Genomic DNA, 19,867 nt, shown 5'->3' on the forward strand with positions numbered 1-19,867 from the left:
CAGAGGGCCAGAATATGTATTTGAACAAATCCTAGCTGAAAACTTTCCTAATCTGGGAAGGGAAACAGGCATTCAGATCCAGGAAATAGAGAGATCCCCCCCTAAAATCAACAAAAACCGTTCAACACCTCGACATTTAATAGTGAAGCTTGCAAATTCCAAAGATAAGGAGAAGATCCTTAAAGCAGCAAGAGAAAAAAAGTCCCTGACTTTTATGGGGAGGAATATTAGGGTAACAGCAGACCTCTCCACAGAGACCTGGCAGGCCAGAAAGGGCTGGCAGGATATATTCAGGGTCCTAAATGAAAAGAACATGCAAACAAGAATACTTTATCCAGCAAAACTCTCATTCAAAATGGAAGGAGAGATAAAGAGCTTCCAAGACAGGCAGCAACTGAAAGAATATGTAACCTCCAAACCAGCTCTGCAAGAAATTTTAAGGGGGACTCTTAAAATTCCCCTTTAAGAAGAAGTTCAGTGGAACAATCCACAAAAACAAGGACTGAATAAATATCATGGTGACACTAAACTCATATCTGTCAATAGTAACTCTGAACGTGAACGGGCTTAATGACCCCATCAAAAGGGGCAGGGTTTCAGACTGGATAAAAAAGCAGGACCCACCTATTTGCTGTCTACAAGAGACTCATTTTAGACAGAAGGACACCTACAACCTGAAAATAAAAGGTTGGAGAACCATTTACCATTCAAATGGTCCTCAAAAGAAAGCAGGGGTTGCCATCCTTATATCAGATAAATTAAAATTTACCCCGAAGACTATAGTGAGAGATGAAGAGGGACACTATCTCATACTCAAAGGATCTATCCAACAAGACGACTTAACAATCCTCAATATATATGCCCCGAATGTGGGAGCTGCCAAATATTTAAACCAATTAATAACCAAACTGAAGAAATACTTTGATAATAATACACTTATACTTGGTGACATCAATCTAGCTCTCTCTATACTAGATAGGTCTTCTAAGCACAACATATCCAAAGAAACGAGAGCTTTAAATGATACACTGGACCAGATGGATTTCACAGATATCTACAGAACTTTACATCCAAACTCAACTGAATACACATTCTTCTCAAGTGCACATGGAACTTTCTCCAGAATAGACCACATACTGGGTCACAAATCGGGTCTGAACCGATACCAAAAGATCGGGATAGTCCCCTGTATATTCTCAGACCATAATGCCTTGAAATTAGAACTTAATCACAACAAGAAGTTTGGAAGGACCACAAACACGTGGAGGTTAAGGACCATCCTGCTAAAAGATGAAAAGGTCAACCAGGAAATTAAGGAAGAATTAAAAAGATTCATAGAAACTAATGAGAATGAAGATACAACCGTTCAAAATCTTTGGGATGCAGCAAAAGCAGTCCTGAGGGGGAAATACATCGCAATACAAGCATCCATTCAAAAACTGGAAAGATCTCAAATTCAAAAGCTCACCTTACACATAAAGGAACTAGAGAAAAAGCAACAAATAGACCCCACCCCCAGCAGAAGAAGACAGTTAATTAAAATTCGAACAGAACTAAATGATATCGAGACCAAAAGAACTGTGGAACAGATCAACAGAACCAGGAGTTGGTTCTTTGAAAGAATTAATAAGATAGATAAACCATTAGCCAACCTTATTAAAAAGAAGAGAGAGAAGACTCAAATTAATAAAATCATGAATGAGAAAGGAGAGATCACTACCAACACCAAGGAAATACAAACGATTTTAAAAACATATTATGAACAGCTCTACGCCAATAAATTAGGCAATCTAGAAGAAATGGACGCATTCCTGGAAAGCCACAAACTACCAAAACTGGAGCAGGAAGAAATAGAAAACCTGAACAGGCCAATAACCAGGAAGGAAATTGAAGCAGTCATCAAAAACCTCCCAAGACACAAGAGTCAAGGGCCAGATGGCTTCCCAGGGGAATTCTATCAAACGTTTAAAGAAGAAATCATACCTATTCTACTAAAGCTGTTTGGAAAGATAGAAAGAGATGGAGTACTTCCAAATTCGTTCTATGAGGCCAGCATCACCTTAATTCCGAAACCAGACAACGATCCCACCAAAAAGGAGAATTACAGACCAATATCCCTGATGAACATGGATGCAAAAATTCTCAACAAGATACTAGCCAATAGGATCCAACAACACATTAAGAAAATTATTCACCAGGACCAAGTAGGATTTATCTCCGGGACACAAGGCTGGTTCAACACTCGTAAAACCATCAATGTGATTCATCATATCAGCAAGAGAAAAACCAAGAACCATATGATCCTCTCATAAGATGCAGAGAAAGCATTTGACAAAATACAGCATCCATTCCTGATCAAAACCCTTCAGAGTGTTGGGATAGAGGGAACTTTCCTCGACATCTTAAAAGCCATTTACGAAAAGCCCACAGCAAATATCATTCTCAATGGGGAAGCACTGGGAGCCTTTCCCCTAAGATCAGGAACAAGACAGGGATGTCCACTCTCACCACTGCTGTTCAACATAGTACTGGAAGACCTCGCCTCAGCAATCAGACAACAAAAAGACATTAAAGGCATTCAAATTGGCAAAGAAGAAGTCAAACTTTCCCTCTTCGCCGATGACATGATACTCTACATAGAAAAACCAAAAGCCTCCACCCCAAGATTGCTAGAACTCATACAGCAATTTGGTAAGGTGGCAGGATACAAAATCAATGCCCAAAAATCAATGGCATTTCTATACACTAACAATGAGACTGAAGAAAGAGAAATTAAGGAGTCAATCCCATTTACAATTGCACCCAAAAGCATAAGATACCTAGGACTAAACCTAACCAAAGAGGTAAAAGATCTATACCCTAAAAACTATAGAACACTTCTGAAAGAAATTGAGGAAGACACAAAGAGATGGAAAAATATTCCATGCTCATGGATTGGCAGAATTAATATCGTAAAAATGTCAATGTTACCCAGGGCAATTTACACGTTTAATGCAATCCCTATCAAAGTACCATGGACTTTCTTCAGAGAGTTAGAACAAATTATTTTAAGATTTGTGTGGAATCAGAAAAGACCCCGAATAGCCAGGGGAATTTTAAAAAAGAAAACCATAGCTGGGGGCATCACAATGCCAGATTTCAGGTTGTACTACAAAGCTGTGGCCATCACGACAGTGTGGTACTGGCACAAAAACAGACACATAGATCAATGGAACAGAATAGAGAACCCAGAAGTGGACCCGGAAATGTATGGTCATCTAATATTCGATAAAGGAGGAAAGACTATCCATTGGAAGAAAGACAGTCTCTTCAATAAATGGTGCTGGGAAAATTGGACATCCACATGCAGAAGAATGAAACTGGACCACTCTCTTTCACCATACACAAAGATAAACTCAAAATGGATGAGAGATCTAAATGTGAGACAAGAGTCCATCAAAATCATAGAAGAGAACACAGGCAACACCCTTTTTGAACTCGGCCACAGTATCTTCTTGCAAGATACATCCACAAAGGCAAAAGAAACAAAAGCAAAAATGAACTATTGGGACTTCATCAAGATAAGAAGCTTTTGCACAGCAAAGGATACAGTCAACAAAACTAAAAGACAACCTACAGAATGGCAGAAGATATTTGCAAATGACATATCAGATAAAGGGCTAGTTTCCAAAATCTATAAAGAACTTATTAAACTCAACAGCAAAGAAACAAACAATCCAATCATGAAATGGGCAAAAGACATGAAGAGAAATCTCACAGAGGAAGACATGGACACGGCCAACATGCACATGAGAAAATGCTCTGCATCACTTGCCATCAGGGAAATACAAATCAAAACCACAATGAGATACCACCTCACGCCAGTGAGAATGGGGAAAATTAACAAGGCAGGAAACAACAAATGTTGGAGAGGATGCAGAGAAAAGGGAACCCTCTTACACTGTTGGTGGGAATGTGAACTGGTGCAGCCACTCTGGAAAACTGTGTGGAGGTTCCTCAAAGAGTTAAAAATAGACCTGCCCTACGACCTAGCAATTGCACTGTTGGGGATTTACCCCAAAGATTCAGATGCAATGAAACGTCGGGACACCTGCACCCCGATGTTTCTATCAGCAATGGCCACAAGAGCCAAACTGTGGAAGGAGCCTCGGTGTCCATCGAAAGATGAATGGATAAAGAAGATGTGGTTTATGTATACAATGGAATATTACTCAGCAATTAGAAACGACAAATACCCACCATTTGCTTCAACGTGGATGGAACTGGAGGGTATTATGCTGAGTGAAGTAAGTCAATCGGAGAAGGACAAACAGTGTATGTTCTCATTCATTTGGGGAATATAAATATTAGTGAAAGGGAATATAAAGGAAGGGAAAAGAAATGTTGGGAAATATCAGGAAGGGAGACAGAACATAAAGACTCCTAACTCGGGGAAACGAACTAGGGGTGGTGGAAGGGGAGGAGGGCGGGTGTTGGAGGGGAATGGGTGACGGGCACTGAGGTGGACACTTGATGGGATGAGCACTGGGTGTTTTTCTGTATGTTGGTAAATTGAACACCAATAAAAATTAATTAAAAAAAAATAAGAACTCAGATCAAAAAAAATACATCTTATTTATTTTAAACTTATAAAATGTTAATTTATATACATTTGACATACAACATTATATACATGTAAACAATTTTTGTTCTAAAATTCACTCATGGAGGGGGATCCCTGGGTGGCGCAGCGGTTTGGCGCCTGCCTTTGGCCCAGGGCGCGATCCTGGAGACCCGGGATCGAATCCCACATCGGGCTCCCGGTGCATGGAGCCTGCTTCTCCCTCTGCCTGTGTCTCTGCGTCTCTCTCTCTCTGTGTGACTATCATAGATAAATAAAAATTAAAAAAAAATAAAATAAAATAAAATTCACTCATGGGGCATCCAGATGGCTCAGCCGGTTAAATGTCTGCCTTCGGCTCAGGTCATGATCCCAGGGTCCCAGGATAGAGCCCCACATCAGGCTCTGTGCTCAGCAGGGAGCCTGCTTCTCCCTCTCCCTCTGCCAGTCCCCTGCTTGTGCTCTATCACTCTTGCTCTCTCTTAAATAATAAATAAAATCTTAGAAGTTATTAAAATTCACATGCTCGGGTACCTAGGTGGCTCAGCAGGTTAAGTATCTGTCTTCAGTTCAGGTCATGATCCCGGGGTCCTAGAATCAAGCCCTGCATCAGGCTCCCTGATCATGGGGAGTCTGCTTCTCCCTCTCCGTATGTCCCTTCCCTCTCCCTCTGCCTGCACATACTCTCTTTCTCAAGTAAATAAATAAAATCTTTTTAAAAATTGAAAAAAAATTCACTCACCAAAGCTGCAAAAGCCCATCCAGTTTTATTAAAGAGAAATTCCATACTGCTTCTTCGAAGATACACCAGTCCACCAATAACAGCCAAAAGCAATCCCAACATAAGAGGACCAGCATAATTTGGAGGTCTAATTACTCTAATCTAATGGAAAGGAAAGAAAAAAATGTTTTATGTATAAAATTTACTTATTAATTATATAGGTCAAACCAATTTGAAATGAAAGTAATCAAAATTAGTGTGGTTATTGTTGTGATGAGCACTGGGGAAATGTTAAATCATTATATTTTATAGCTGAAACTAATATTACAGTGTATGTTAACTAAAATTTAAATTAAAACCTCAGGGGCGCCTGGATGGCTCAGTGGTTGAGCGTCTGTCTTCGGCTCAGGGTGTGGTCCTGGAGTCTCAGGATCGGGTCCCACATCAGGCTCCCCTCGAGGAGCCTGCTTCTCCCTCTGCCTGTGTCTCTGCCTCTCTTGTGTGTCTCTCATGAATAAACAAGTGAAATCTTTTAAAAATAAATAAATAGATAAATACTTCAAAAAATTAGTATGGTTATACTTTCAGGGAAAATTTTAGTTTTTTCTTTTCATCCTAATCAAAATAGTCTATAATGTATCCTAAAATGGGATGGGATAAATATAATATTTTGTTTATAACATAAAATCTTTTAGATTAATAAGTATTTGCCAAGTACCCCTAGATAGTCTATGGACTTATTAATAAGGTCAAAGGAGTGGTTTCCATATTAAATTCAATAAGGTAATAGAAGATGTTTTATAATCAGGATGATTCTGTTAAATGCTATTTATGAAGGGTCTGCCAAACTATTACCACCTCAGTGATATGGGGACGAGACCAATTAGGACCTCCTAGTAAGAATGGAAGTGGATAATGGAAAAGTAACTTTCTACAAAGTAGGGAAACTTACGTTGACATCAGTTCTGTCAGCAATCCATCGAGCAATTTGTTCAGCTGAAAAACCACGCACCTGCAACTCATATGTATCACCTCGCTTGGGTTTCCCTTTGGCAGGGAAGTTGATGAAAGTTGGAGCTGAATTCATGTTTAGCTGGAAAAAAAAAGAAGTCATGAAAATATAAGTTATCAAGAAAATAATCTCAACAGTAAATATTAACCTGAATTTTAGGCATTTTAGAAAGGTGAGGAAGCTCAGGGTTAGGCAGGTTAAGTGATTTGCCTAAGGAAAGCGGTTAAGTGATAAAGTTAAGATTCAAACCCAAGGCTGCCTCTGACCTTAAATTTGTACATTTTATTGACCAAATATTTATTCCTAGCTAAGAAACCTACACTTTACTCCCTTACAATGGAAAATCTCCCATATAAAAAACATTGTAATCTGTTCAGAAATTATGCAAAAAGAATACATTTGCAAGAACTATAATTGCCTTTTGTAGCTGAAGTAAGCTCCAAATAGAGTACATTCTGTTTTGAGTAAACAACATAATTCTCTAAAATTGCAGTGAAAATCAATACAAAATGGTAGTCATATGCAGGAACAGTTAATTCTAAAAGATTAATAAGTGTTTACTGGTTAAGGATCACATTTTTCAATTCTCTACAATGAGACCATAGTATGCTTAAAGAAGACAACGCTGGAATTACTAAGGTAAAGAAACCATAACTGGGGTGCCTGGGTCGCTCAGCAGTTGAGCATCTGGCTTTGGTTCAGGGCATGATCCCGGAGTTCTGTGATTGAGTCCAGCATCGGGCTCCTTGCTAGGAGCCTACTTCTCCCTCTGCCTGTGTCTCTGCCTTTCTCTTTCTTTCTGTGTCTCTTATGAATAAATAAATAAAATCTTAAAGAAAAGAAACCATAACTAATTTATCTGCATTATATCTTTCCTGACATAACTGTAACACTTGCAGAAAATAGAAAGCCTAACTCTGGGAAAAGATGCTGACCAACAGATGCAAATATTCAAGTCCCTTCAATAGGTAACCCTGTAAAGGAGATTAGCTTGTATAAGACAATTATAATTTAAAGACATCAAACAATAAAACAATCCAACTCCCTTGCTTTGATTTTATACTCATAATAGAACCTTCTAACAGTAATTGTTTAGACTTTCCCATAAGGAAGTAGGGTATGGTGATTAATGGATATGATTATTTAGGTCTCCTTGGCAGTATAATATGGCAAATTAATTAATTAATAAATGAGTCCTTTAGTTACCAATGTCCACGGATTTTTAGTTTGGTGAGTGTACACAAGATCTCCAGAACTAGATGAATTATGGCTACATTGTTAAAAATTCAATTTTTGAATATGAAAAACTAAGAATCAGATGGTGGACAGTGTTTACTCCACCAAACTGCTGCCCAAATTTTAAGATGAAATCTTTTTTAAAAATTTTTATGTATATATGTATGTAATCTCTACACCCAATGTAGGGGCTCTCAAACTCATGATCCTGAGATCAAAAGTCACATGTTCTTCCAACTGAGCCAGCCAGGTGCCCCTAAGCCAAAATCTTCAATATTTAACTATACCACTTTTAGATTTTTTTTAAAAAATGTATAAAAATCTAGGTAATATATGAACCCATATCCCTTGTGAAATTTTAAAAATTACAGGGTTATAAGGACCAACTGCAGTCAATTCTAGCAGCCACTATTATTATTTCTAGATCTTTTTTAATTTATTCATTTAAATGTGTGTACATCAACAGAAAACACAATATTGCCTTCTGTCTTTTTTTTTTAAGATTTTATTTATTTATTCATGAGAGACAGACGGAGAGAGGCAGAGACACAGGCAGAAGGAGAAGCAGGCTCCCTGCAGGGAGCCCAATGCGGGACTTGATCTGGGACTCCAGGATCATGCCCTGAGCCGAAGGCAGATGCTCAACTGCTGAGCCACCCAGGTGTCCCGACCTTCTGTCTGCTTTAACACAGATGGTCTCATATTAACTATATTATTTTACAATTTGCTTTTTATATGAAGCCTTGTTTGAGGGATAGATCCATGATAAGGTATGTATAGCAATTAACTCTTTTTTAAAAATTTGTAAATGCTTCTCCCTCTCCCTCTGTGTTTGTGCTCTCTCTTTCTCTCTCTCTCTCCCTCATAAATAAACAAATAAATATTAAGAAAGGAGAGAGAATAAACTGATGGTTGATGGAAGGAGGTGGGGGGACGGGTTAGATAGGTAATGAGTATAAGGAGGGCATTTGTTATATGAGAAACATTAGGTGTTGCACATAAGTGATGAATCAAGAGAATTCTACTCCTGAAACTAATATTTCACTGTATGTTAACTAACTAGAATTTAAATAAAAATTTGAAAAGAATAAAGTCTTCTTTACCTATTAAAAAAAAGATGCTCTACATGATGTGTAATCAGATACCATTATACAACTATTAAAATGGTCAAAACGCAGAACACTGACACCACATACTGCTGAGTACGTGGAGCAACTGAGAATGTCATTCATTGCTTTTGGAAATGAGAAATGATACAGGCACTCTGGAATACTGTTTGGCAGTTTCTTACAAAATGAAACATACTCTTACCATATGATCCAGCAATCATACTCCTTGATATTTACCCAAAGGAGTTAGAAACTTATGTCTGCACAAAAACAACACATGGATGTTTATGAGGAGCTTTATTCATAATTGCTAAAATTTGGAGGCAATCAGGATGCCTTTCAATACATGAAATGTATAAAGAAACTCTGGGGGATCCCTGGGTGGCGCAGCGGTTTAGCGCCTGCCTTTGGCCCAGGGCGCGATCCTGGAGACCCGGGATCGAATCCCATGTCCGGCTCCCGGTGCATGGAGCCTGTTTCTCCCTCTGCCTATGTCTCTGCCTCTCTCTCTCTCTCTCTCTCTCTCTCTCTCTCTCTGTGACTATCATAAATAAATAAAAAAAATTAAAAAAAAAGAAACTCTGATACATCCAGATGATAGAGTATGATTCAGCAAAACAAAAAAATGAGCTATCAAGTCATGAAAAGACATGGTAATCCTTTAAATACTATTTTTAAGTGAAGGAAATCAACCTGAAAAGTCTATATACTGTATGATTCTAACATATGACATTCTAGAAAAGGTAAAACATGGAAATGGTAAAAACATCAGTGGTTACAAAGGGTTGGGGAGAGAGATGAATTGGCAGGGTATGGAGGATTTTTAGGGCAGCGAATATACTCTTTATAATACCATGCTGATGGACGTGTATCATATATTTGTCTAAACCAAAGAATATACAACAAGAGTGAATACTGATGTAAACCATGTACTTTGAGTTATTATGATGTGTCTATGCAGGTTCACCAACTGTAACAAATGTACTACTTTGGTGGTGAATGTTGATAATGGGAGACACTATGTGTGGGGGCAGGGGGCATGAGGGAAATCATATCTGCCCCTAAATTCTTCTATGAACCTTAAGCTGCTCTAAAAAAAAAACCCCTTAATTTTAAAAATACAGGTGCAAGAAGTCATGATTGATGGAGCCAATGGGTATGGAATCCAGAACACAGGAAAAGGGTTAAGCTATGCACAAGAAGATTTTCCACCAAGTCAGGAAACAAGAGGGCAGACAGACCTAGTTACACTAAGAAGCACAATGTGGCATAATGGTGGGATTCACAATGCGATTTAAAAAGTTACCTGAGGGCGCCTGAGTGGCTCAGTCAGTCAGGTGTCTGCCTTCGGCTTGGGTCATGGTCCCAGGGTCCTGGGATTGAGCCCCACACTGGGCTCCCTGCTCATGGAGCCTGTTAGCCGTCTCCCTCTACCTGTTGGTCCCCCTGCTTGTGCACCCTCTCTCTCTCTCTCTCTCTCTCAAATAAATAAAATCTTTTTTAAAAAGTTATTTGATAAATTGTAGAGTTAAAAACTGGTTAAAATGATAACATTTGTATTATACATAGTTTAATACAATAAAAAAAATACAAAACCTACTTGGATACTACCAATTTTCTATATTCTAAGAGGTTAGCATTGACCATGACATTGCAAAGCTACCTCAAGTTTAGCTTTTATTTCACTAATTACTCTAGATCTCATATATGACAAGTCTTATTTAAAACTTCTCATAGCCAGGGGGAGTTAAGATGGCAGAGGAGTAGGGGACTCTAATTTTCTCTGGTCCCTGGAATTCAGCAAAGTAGTTATCAGATCATTCTTAACACCTGCAAAATCAACCAGAGCTCTAAGAAAAGAATTGCTGTAATTCTACAAATAGAAAAGCAATCAATTTTTGTAAGGTAGGAGGTGCAGAAACGTAAATTCAGGGCAATATATCAGAAGATAAACTGCAGAGTGGAGGGACCTTCCTTAAGTCAGCTACCAGAAAGTGTTATGAGTAGTGGAAGGCAGAATCAGAACTTTCAGAAGTCTGCTCTGGTGGGGAATGTCCCTGCCTTAAAGGTGTTCAAGTGACAAAGCAGGGCAGAAACCAGGTGGCACAGCATGGCCTCAGCATCTCTAGGGTCACAAAAAGAACGGAGATGCCTAAGTGTGGTAGAATTCTCATGTGTCTGAGCAGGGAAGCTGGCTGCAAACAGCGATCTTATGAGCCAGCTTTCTGCTCAGTGTTGGAATAAAATTCAAACCAGTGCATGATTAGGCAAACTCTCTGGGCAAGGGCCCAGAAAAAGGCAAATGAAAGGCAAAGACACCCCTCTTTCACCTGGGGTGGGAGAAGGGGGGGAAACAGTAGAGGTCCGGATCACAGGAGTATGTCTATAAAGTTTGAAGACTCAAAACAGGGTCAGGTGCCTGAGATAAAAACAACTGGTCATAGACTGGGTGAACAGGGAATTCACGTAGAAACCAGGGAGACAAGAGTGATTGACTGCTTTTCTGTGAGGGCTCACTGGAGTGGGAAGAATGAACTTTCAGAAATTGGGGTGCTACTATTTTCATCCCCCCATTGGTGCTGAAAGCTTAAGGGGGCAAAACAGTGCTACGGAGTGCTATCTGGGAAGGGCTGACACTGAGCCTGGCCCCTTGGCAAGGAAGGGGCAATTCTACCCAACAGGGATACCTAAGAATCAGAGCAACAGGTCCCTCCCCTAGAAGATCACCAGGAGCAACCAGCTACCACCAAATTTACCAAAGAGAAGTGAAAAACTTCAGCTGTGGAGCAAATAGCTTTCATGGGTTCTTCTTATTATTATTCTTTGGTCTTTCAATTATATTATTTTTTCAGCTATTTTCTTATTTAATTCTTTTTTAAATCTTTAACTTTTATATTTATATTTACTTATTTATTATTTTTTGGTTTCCTTCCATTATATTTTATTTTTGTGTGTGTGTATGTATATGTAAGTTTTTCTTCTTTTCTTATTTTGGGATCTAGTTTAACAAACAAACCAAAATACAGCCAGGATTTAGTTCATTGTTTTGTTCAATTTTGCTTCTTGTTTCATTTTTCTGATTTTGTTTTTGTTTACTTTTGATTTGTTTGTATTTTTATGGTACTATTTTTGCTCTTTTTGTCTTTTTTTAAAAGATTTTATCTATTTATTCATGAGAGACACACAGAGAGAGGCAGACACAGGCAGAGGGAGAAGCAGGCCCCATGCAAGGAGACCAACATGGGACTCGATCCCAGGTCTCCAGGATGACACCATGGGCTGAAAGCGGCGCTAAACCACTGAGTCACCAGGGCTGCCCTGCTCTTTTTGTCTTGTCTCTCTCTTTCATCTAATCTTTTCTGGACATAAAGATGAGATGGAGAAACTCACCTCAAAAGAAAGAACAGGAGGCAGTACTCACTCCCAGGAATTTAATCAATATGGATATAAGATGTCGGAACTAGAATTCAGAACAATTAAAAAGATACTAGTTGGGCTTGAAAAAAGCACAGAAGACACTAGGGAATCCTTTACTGGAGAAGTAAAAGAAGTAAAAACTAATCAGGCCAAAATTAAAAATGCTTTTACTAAGATGGAGTAAAAAATGGAGGCTCTGCTAGGATAAAAGGCAGAAGACAGAATCTGTGATATAGAAACAAAATTATAGCAAATAAAGAAGCAGAGAAATAGAAAGAAAAAACAATGTGATGTCTGGATGGCTCAACGAGTGAGCATCTGGCGTTGGCTCAGGGCGTGATCCCGCGGTCACAGGATTGAGTCCCACATCAGGCTCCCTGCATGGAGCCTGCTTCTCCCTCTGCCTCTGTCTCTGCCATTCTCTCTGTTTCTCATGAATAAATAAATAAAATCCTTTAAAAAAAAAGAGAAAAGAAAGAAAAAACAACTATGGATCACAAAGGGAGGATTTGAGAAATCATCAATACCATAAAGTGAAATATTAAAACAGGGGTTGCAGAAGAGGAGGAGGTAAGGGCAGAAGGTTTATTTGAACAAATTACATCTGAGAACTTCTAAAATCTGGGGAAGGAAACAGGCATTCAAGGAAACAGAGAACTCCCCTCAAAAATCAATAAAAATAGGGACACCTCGGTGATTCAAAGGTTGAGCATCTGCCTTTGGCTCAGGGCGTGATCCTTGAGTCCTGGGATCAAGTCCCGCATCAGGTTCTCTGCATGGAGCCTGCTTCTCACTCTGCCTATGTCTATACCTCTTTCTCTCTCTCTCATGAATAAATAATTTTTTAAATCAATAAAAAACAGATCAAAATACCAACATATATTAGGGAAGCTTGCAAATTTCAGAGAGAAAGAGAAATCGTGAAAGCATTCAGGACAAGAGATCTGTAATTTACAAGAGTAGGCACATAAGGCTGGCAGCAGACCTGTCCACAGAGACCCAGTAGGCCAGAAAGGACTGGCGTGATATATTCAAGGTGCTAAATGAGAAAAACATGCAGCCAAGAATACTTTAACCAGCAAGGCTATCATTCAGAATATAAGGAGAAATAGTTTCCAGAAAAAAGAAAAACTAAAGGAATTTCTAAACACTACACCAGCCCTGCAAGAAATATTAAAGGAGATCATTTCAGCAAGCAAAGAGCCCCAAAGTAACAAAGACCAAAAAAGGATCAGAGACAATCTACAAAAACAGTGACTTTATAGGTAATACAATGGCACTAAATTCATATTTTTCAATTATTACACTAAATTTTAATGGACAGGGATCCCTGGGTGGCGCAGCGGTTTGGCGCCTGCCTTTGGCCCGGGGCGTGATCCTGGAGACCCGGGATCGAATCCCACATCGGGCTCCCGGTGCATGGAGCCTGCTTCTCCCTCTGCCTATGCCTCTGCTTCTCTCTCTCTCACTGTGTGCCTATCATAAATAAATAAAATTAAAAAAATTTAAAAAAAATAAATAAATAAATAAATTTTAATGGACAAAATGATCCGATCAAAAGACACAGGGTATCAGATTGAATTAAAAAAAAAAAAAAAAAACAGGGCAGCCCGGGTGGCTCAGCGATTTAACGCCACCTTCAGCCCAGGGCCTGATCCCGGGGATCAAGTCCCACATCAGGCTCCCTGCATAGAGCCTGCTTCTCTCTCTGCCTGTGTCTCTGCCCCCACCCCCCTCACTCTGTGTCTCTGATGAATAAACAAATAAAATATTTTTAAAAAAACAATGCTGTCTAAAAGAGACTCATTTTATTTATTTATTTATTTTTAATTTTTATTTATTTATGATAGTCACAGAGAGAGAGAGAGAGAGAGAGAGAGAAAGAGAGAGAGGCAGAGACATAGGCAGAGGGAGAAGCAGGCTCCATGCACCAGGAGCCCAACGTGGGATTCGATCCTGGGTCTCCAGGATCGCGCCCTGGGCCAAAGGCAGGCGCTAAACTGCTGCGCCACCCAGGGATCCCAAGAGACTCATTTTAGATGCAAAGACACCTCCAGATTTAAAGTGAGGGGGGTGGAGAACCATTTACATACTAATGGATATCAAAAGAAAGCTTATATCCAACAAACTAAATTTTAAACTGAAGAATGTAATAAGAGATGAAGAAGGACACTATATCAAAATTAAAGCATCTATCCAAAAATAAGATCTAACAGTTGTAAATATTTATCCTCCTAACTTGGGAGCAGCCAATTACACAAACCAATTAATAACAAAATTTAAGAAACACATTGATAATAATACAATAAGAGTAAAGGACTTTATCACCCCACTTACAGCAATGGACAGATCACCTATGCAAAAGATCAACAAGGAAACAAGGGCTTTGAATAACACATTGAACGAGATGGACTTCATAGGTATCTTCAGAGCATTTCATCCTGAGGCAATACACATTCTTCGCAAGTGCACATGGAACATTCTCCAGAAGAGATAATTTGGAAGGAACACAAATACATGGAGGATTAAGAGCATCCTACTAGGGGATCCCTGGGTGGCACAGCGGTTTGGCACCTGCCTTCAGCCTGAGGCGTGATCCTGGAGTCCCAGGATCGAGTCCCACATTGGGCTCCCTACATGGAGCCTGCTTCTGTCTCTGCCTCTCTCTCTCTCTATCTCTGTGTCTCTCATGAATAAATAAATAAAATCTTTTTTAAAAAAATAAAAGAGCATCCTACTAAAGAATGAACAGGTCACCCAGGAAATTAAGGAAGAATTTAAAAAATAGATGGAAACAAATGAAAATGAAAACAACAGTACAGAATCTTTAGGATACAGCAAAGGTGTTCCTAAGGGGGAAGTATATAGCAAGTACACGCCTTTCTCAATAATCAAGAAAAGTCTCACATATACAACTTAATCTTACACCTAAAGGAGCTAGAAAAAGAATAGCAAATAAATCCTAAAACCAGCAAGAGAAGAGAAATTATAAAGATTAGAGCAATGAAACAGAAATCGAAAGAAAAGTAGAAGAGATCAATGAAACTAGGACTGGTTCTTTGAGGAATGAGAACAATAAAACCCGAACCAGGCTTATCAAAAAGAAAAGAGAAAGGACTCAAAAAAATGAATAAAAAAATTTTTTTAAAGTAAAGAAGAATTAATTACTATTCTTCTGAAGCTGTTTCAAAAAATAGAAATGAAAACTTCCAAACTTATTCAATGAGGGCAGTATTACCTTAATCTCAAAACCAAGGACCCTACTGAAAATGAGAATTACAGACCAATATCCTGGATGAACATGGATGCAAAATTTCTGACCAAGATTCTAACTAAAAGGATCCAACAGTACACTAAAAGGATTATTCATCACAACCAAGTGGGATTTATTCCTAGCCTACAAGGGTGGTATAACATCTGCAAATCAATCAATATGATCCAACACATTAAAAAATGTTCAAGAACCATATGATCCTCTCAACAGATGCAGAAAAAGCATTTGACAAAATTCAGCATCCTTTCATTATAAAAACTCTCCACAGTGTAGGAATAGAGGGACATACCTTAATATCATAAAATCCATACACAAAAAACCCTCAGTAAATATCATCCTCAACAGGAAAAACTGAGAGCTTTGCTCCTAAGGTCAAGAACACAACAAGGATGTTCACTCTCATCACTGTTGTTCAACATAGTACTGGAAGGCCTAGTCTCAGCAATCAGACAAAAAAAAAAAAAGAAATAAAAGACATCCAAAAAAAATAAAAAATAAAAAAAATAAATAAAAGACATCCAAATCGGCAAAGTAGTAATCAAACTTTCACTCTTCACACATTACATGATACTCTGTTGAAAACCCGAAAGATTCCACCTGAAAATTGCTAAAACTCATACAATAATTCAGTAAAGCGTTAGGATATAACATCAATGAACAGAAGTCAGTTGCATTTCCATTCACTAACAATGAGTCAGAAGAAAGAGAAATCAAAGAATTGATACCATTTAGAATTGTACCCAAAACTTTAAGATATCTAGAAACAAACCTAACCAAAAAGCTAAAGTGTTTGAACTCTGAAAAGTATAGAACTCTCATGAAAGAAATTGAGGAAGACACAAGTGATGGAAAACATTCCATCCTCAAGGATTGGAAGAATAAATATTGTTAAAATGTCTATGCTACCCCAAGCAATCTACACATTCAATGCAATCCCCATCAAAATACCATCAACATTTTTCACAGAGCTGGATCAAATAATCCTAAAATTTGTATGGAACCAGAAAAGACACCAAATAGCCAACAGAATGTTGAACAAGAAAACTAAAGCTGATAGCATCACAATTCTGGACTTTAAACTGTATGACAAAAAAATAAAAATAAAAAAATAAACTATGACAAATCTTTAATCATCAGGAAAGTATGGTACTGGCACAAAAACAGACACCTAGATCACTGCAACAGAATAGAGAACCCAAAAATGGATCCTCAACTCTATGGTCAACTAATTTTCAACAAAGCAGGAAAGAACATCCAATGGAAAAAACACACTCTCTTCAACAAATGGTACTGGGAAAATTGGATAGCCACCTGCAGAGGAATAAAACTGTATCATTTTCTTATACCATATAAAAAAACACACTCTTTCAACAAATGGTACTGGGAAAATTGGATAGCCACCTGCAGAGGAATAAAACTGTATCATTTTCTTATACCATATACCAAAATAAACTAAAAAATGGATGAAAGACCTAAATGTAAGACAGGAATCCAACACAATCCTAGCAGTGAACACAGGCAAAAACCTTTTTTTTTAAAGATTTATTTATTTATTCATAGAGAGTGAGAGAGAGGCAGAGACACAGGCAGAAGAAAAAGCAGGCTCCATGCAGGAAGCCCGATGTGGGACTCGATCCCGGGTCTCCAGGATCACACCCCGGGCTGCAGGCAGCGCTAAACTGCTGCGCCACCGGGGCTGCCCAGCAACAACCTTTTTGACTTTGGCTGCAGCAACTTCTTGCTAGACACATCTTCAAAGGCAAGAGAAACAAAAGTAAAAATGAACTATTAGGACTTCGTTAAGATAAAAAGCTTTGCACAGCAAAGGAAATAGTCAAGAAAACTAAGACACCCTACAGAACGGGAGAAGATACATGCAAATATTGTATCAGATAAAGGGCTAGTATTCAAGATCTCCAAAGAACTTTTCAAACTCAACACCCAAAGAACAAAGAAATGGTCAGAAGACATGAACAAACATTTCTCTAAAGACATACAAATGGCCACCAGACACATGAAAAAAATGTTCAACACTATTCAGCGTTAGGAAAATACAATTCAAAACCACAATGAGATACCACCTCGCACCAGTGAGAATGACTAAATTTAACAACTCAGGAAACAACAGATGTTGGTGAGAATGCAGAGAAAGAGGAAATGTCTTACACTGTTCGTAGGAATGCACAACTGCTACAGCCACTCTGGGAAACAGTATGGAGGTTCCTCAAAAAATTTAAAAATAGAGTAACTGTATGACCAAGTTATTGCACTACTAGGCATTTTTTCAAAGGATACAAACATAGTGGTCAAAGGAGCACATGCACCCTAATATTTATTGCAGCAATGTCCACAGTTGCCAAACTATGGAAAGAGCCCAGATGTCCATCTACAGATGAATAGATAAAAAAGGTGGTATATATACAATAGAATAATACACAGTCATCAAGAGGAATAAAATCTTAGCATTTGCAGTGACATGGATGGAACTATAGAATATTACACCATACAAAATAAGTTTGAGAAAGACAAATATCATATGATTTCACCCATATATGGAATTTAAGAAACAAAACTTGTACATAGGGCAATGGATGGAAAAAGAAAATAAGAAGAAATCAGAGAGGGATACAAACCATAAGATACTCTTAACTGCAGGGAACAAACTGAGGGTTGCTGGAGGGGAGGCAGATTGGGGGAATGGGGTTAACTGGGTGATGGGTATTAAGGAGGGCATCTGATGTAATGAGCAATTACTGATCAATCGCTAAACTCTACCTCTGAAACTAATAAAATTGCAAACAAAGAAAACTTCTTGTGGTCAGAGGAAAATGGTAGAGTAGGAAGATCCCAAACTCACTTTGTCCCATGTAAGGAATTACATGTATTGGAAACTAACTCTGAAAATAATCAGATCCCACAAGGCACATCCCTGGCCCTGGGGGCCCACACTGAGAAGATAAGTCCCCATAATATCTTGCTTTGAAAATCAGTGGGGTTTAATTCTAGGAGAGTAAGAGGAAAAAGGAAAATGAATCCTTGTCTTCAAAGAGCACACTAACTCAGTGTGAAATATACAAGCAGCAGTTTGAAAAGCACCTGGGGAATACGTGAAGGAATTTTATTCACTAATTTTAGGATTCATGCTAGAGGGGCAGGGATCTGCAGATTTCTCTGGAAACAAAAGGGCTGGCAAGTACTATTTATATTGCCCTCCCCTAGCCTACATAGGCAGACACTTGTGGGAGGCAGTTCAAATATTCTCCATCTACCTTGCTACTGCCACATTCCCGGTCCTGGTGTTCCCCTGTAGACCTTCCCCACTCAACTCATCTGCCATGGCAGATGATCCCCCCAAAGTGGCTCCTGTCCCACTGCACCTGGCAGGCAGCCTCAGTTGGAACTGGCACCCCTCCAAAGTGACTCCTGCCCTGGGATGGGGAGGAGATAACCACATACAACAGCATTCCTATAATTCTTAAAGCTCAGCCTCTTAGATGACTATACAAAGAGCCAGCCCTGCCCTTCCCTGCATCTCCAGCTATTGCAGCACATAGCTGTAGACAACCAGGGTTAAGGCCAGACCTATGCAACAACAAGCCAATGAGTGCTGCAGCAGGGCCTCTCTACAGTGTTGGAAGCAAACCCTGCCCAGTGCAGCTGCAGTAGGTGAAGGAGGTCACTAAAGCCAATTAAGCCGACGGCCAGTGCTGCCCACCCACATGGCCACAGCAATCATAGCTCATTCACAACTGGACAGCACAGCTCACATATTGAGCACCTGGTTCTGGTGAACAGGGGTGGTTGTGCAACACAGCACTATGAGGCCTCTTACACACAAGGCCACTACTTTCAAGAGTAGGAGATATAGTTGCCCTACCTAATGCACAGAAACAAACACAGAGAAATAGACAAAATGAGGAGATAGAGGAATGTGTCCCAAATAAAGGAAAAAGCCAAACTCACTGAAAAAGAGTGAAACAAATACAGTAGGGAGAATCAACAGCCACAAGGATGGATCAGCAATCTGGAAGACAGGGTAATAGAAAGCAACAAAACTGAACAGCAGAAGGATAAAAGTAATTAAGAAAGAGAACAGCTTAAGGGATCTCTATAACATTATCAAGTGTAATAACATTTGCACTTATAGGGATCCCAGAAGAAGAGAGAAGGAGACAGAAAAATTATTTGAAGAAATAAGAGCTGAAAACTTGTCTACTATGGGGAAATAAAAACATCCACGTCCAGGAAGTATAGAAACCCCCAAACAAGATGAACGCAAGTAAGTCTACAGAAAGACACATAATAATTAAAATGCCAGGAATTAATAATAATTTTAAAAGGAGCATGAGAAAAGAAAACAGTAACATATTAAGGAAGCTGAATAAAGCCATCAGCTGATATTTCAGCAGAGACTTTGCAGGCTAGAAGGGAGTGGCATGATATATTCAAAGTGCTAAGGGGAAAAAACCTGCAACCAAAAATACTCTACTAGGCAAGG

At 39.0% G+C, this 19,867-nt stretch overlaps 1 protein-coding gene across 3 annotated transcripts in view; it reads right to left on the reverse strand.

The window, feature by feature from the left end:
* The window catches only part of MAGT1 (magnesium transporter 1), a 72,306-nt gene that overhangs the window by 24,575 nt on the left and 27,864 nt on the right, over positions 1 to 19,867 (reverse strand). For all 3 annotated transcript variants that reach the window (XM_072743521.1, XM_025985018.2, XM_025985019.2), the window contains exons 4-5: positions 6,274 to 6,414; positions 5,343 to 5,483 (exon numbers count right to left, since the gene is read on the reverse strand). In XM_072743521.1, coding sequence (XP_072599622.1) covers positions 5,343 to 5,483; positions 6,274 to 6,414 — 282 coding nt within the window. The remainder of the gene's footprint in view (positions 1 to 5,342; positions 5,484 to 6,273; positions 6,415 to 19,867) is intronic.

This window comes from Vulpes vulpes, chromosome X, assembly GCF_048418805.1.
Source record: "Vulpes vulpes isolate BD-2025 chromosome X, VulVul3, whole genome shotgun sequence".
Taxonomy (NCBI): domain Eukaryota; kingdom Metazoa; phylum Chordata; class Mammalia; order Carnivora; family Canidae; genus Vulpes; species Vulpes vulpes.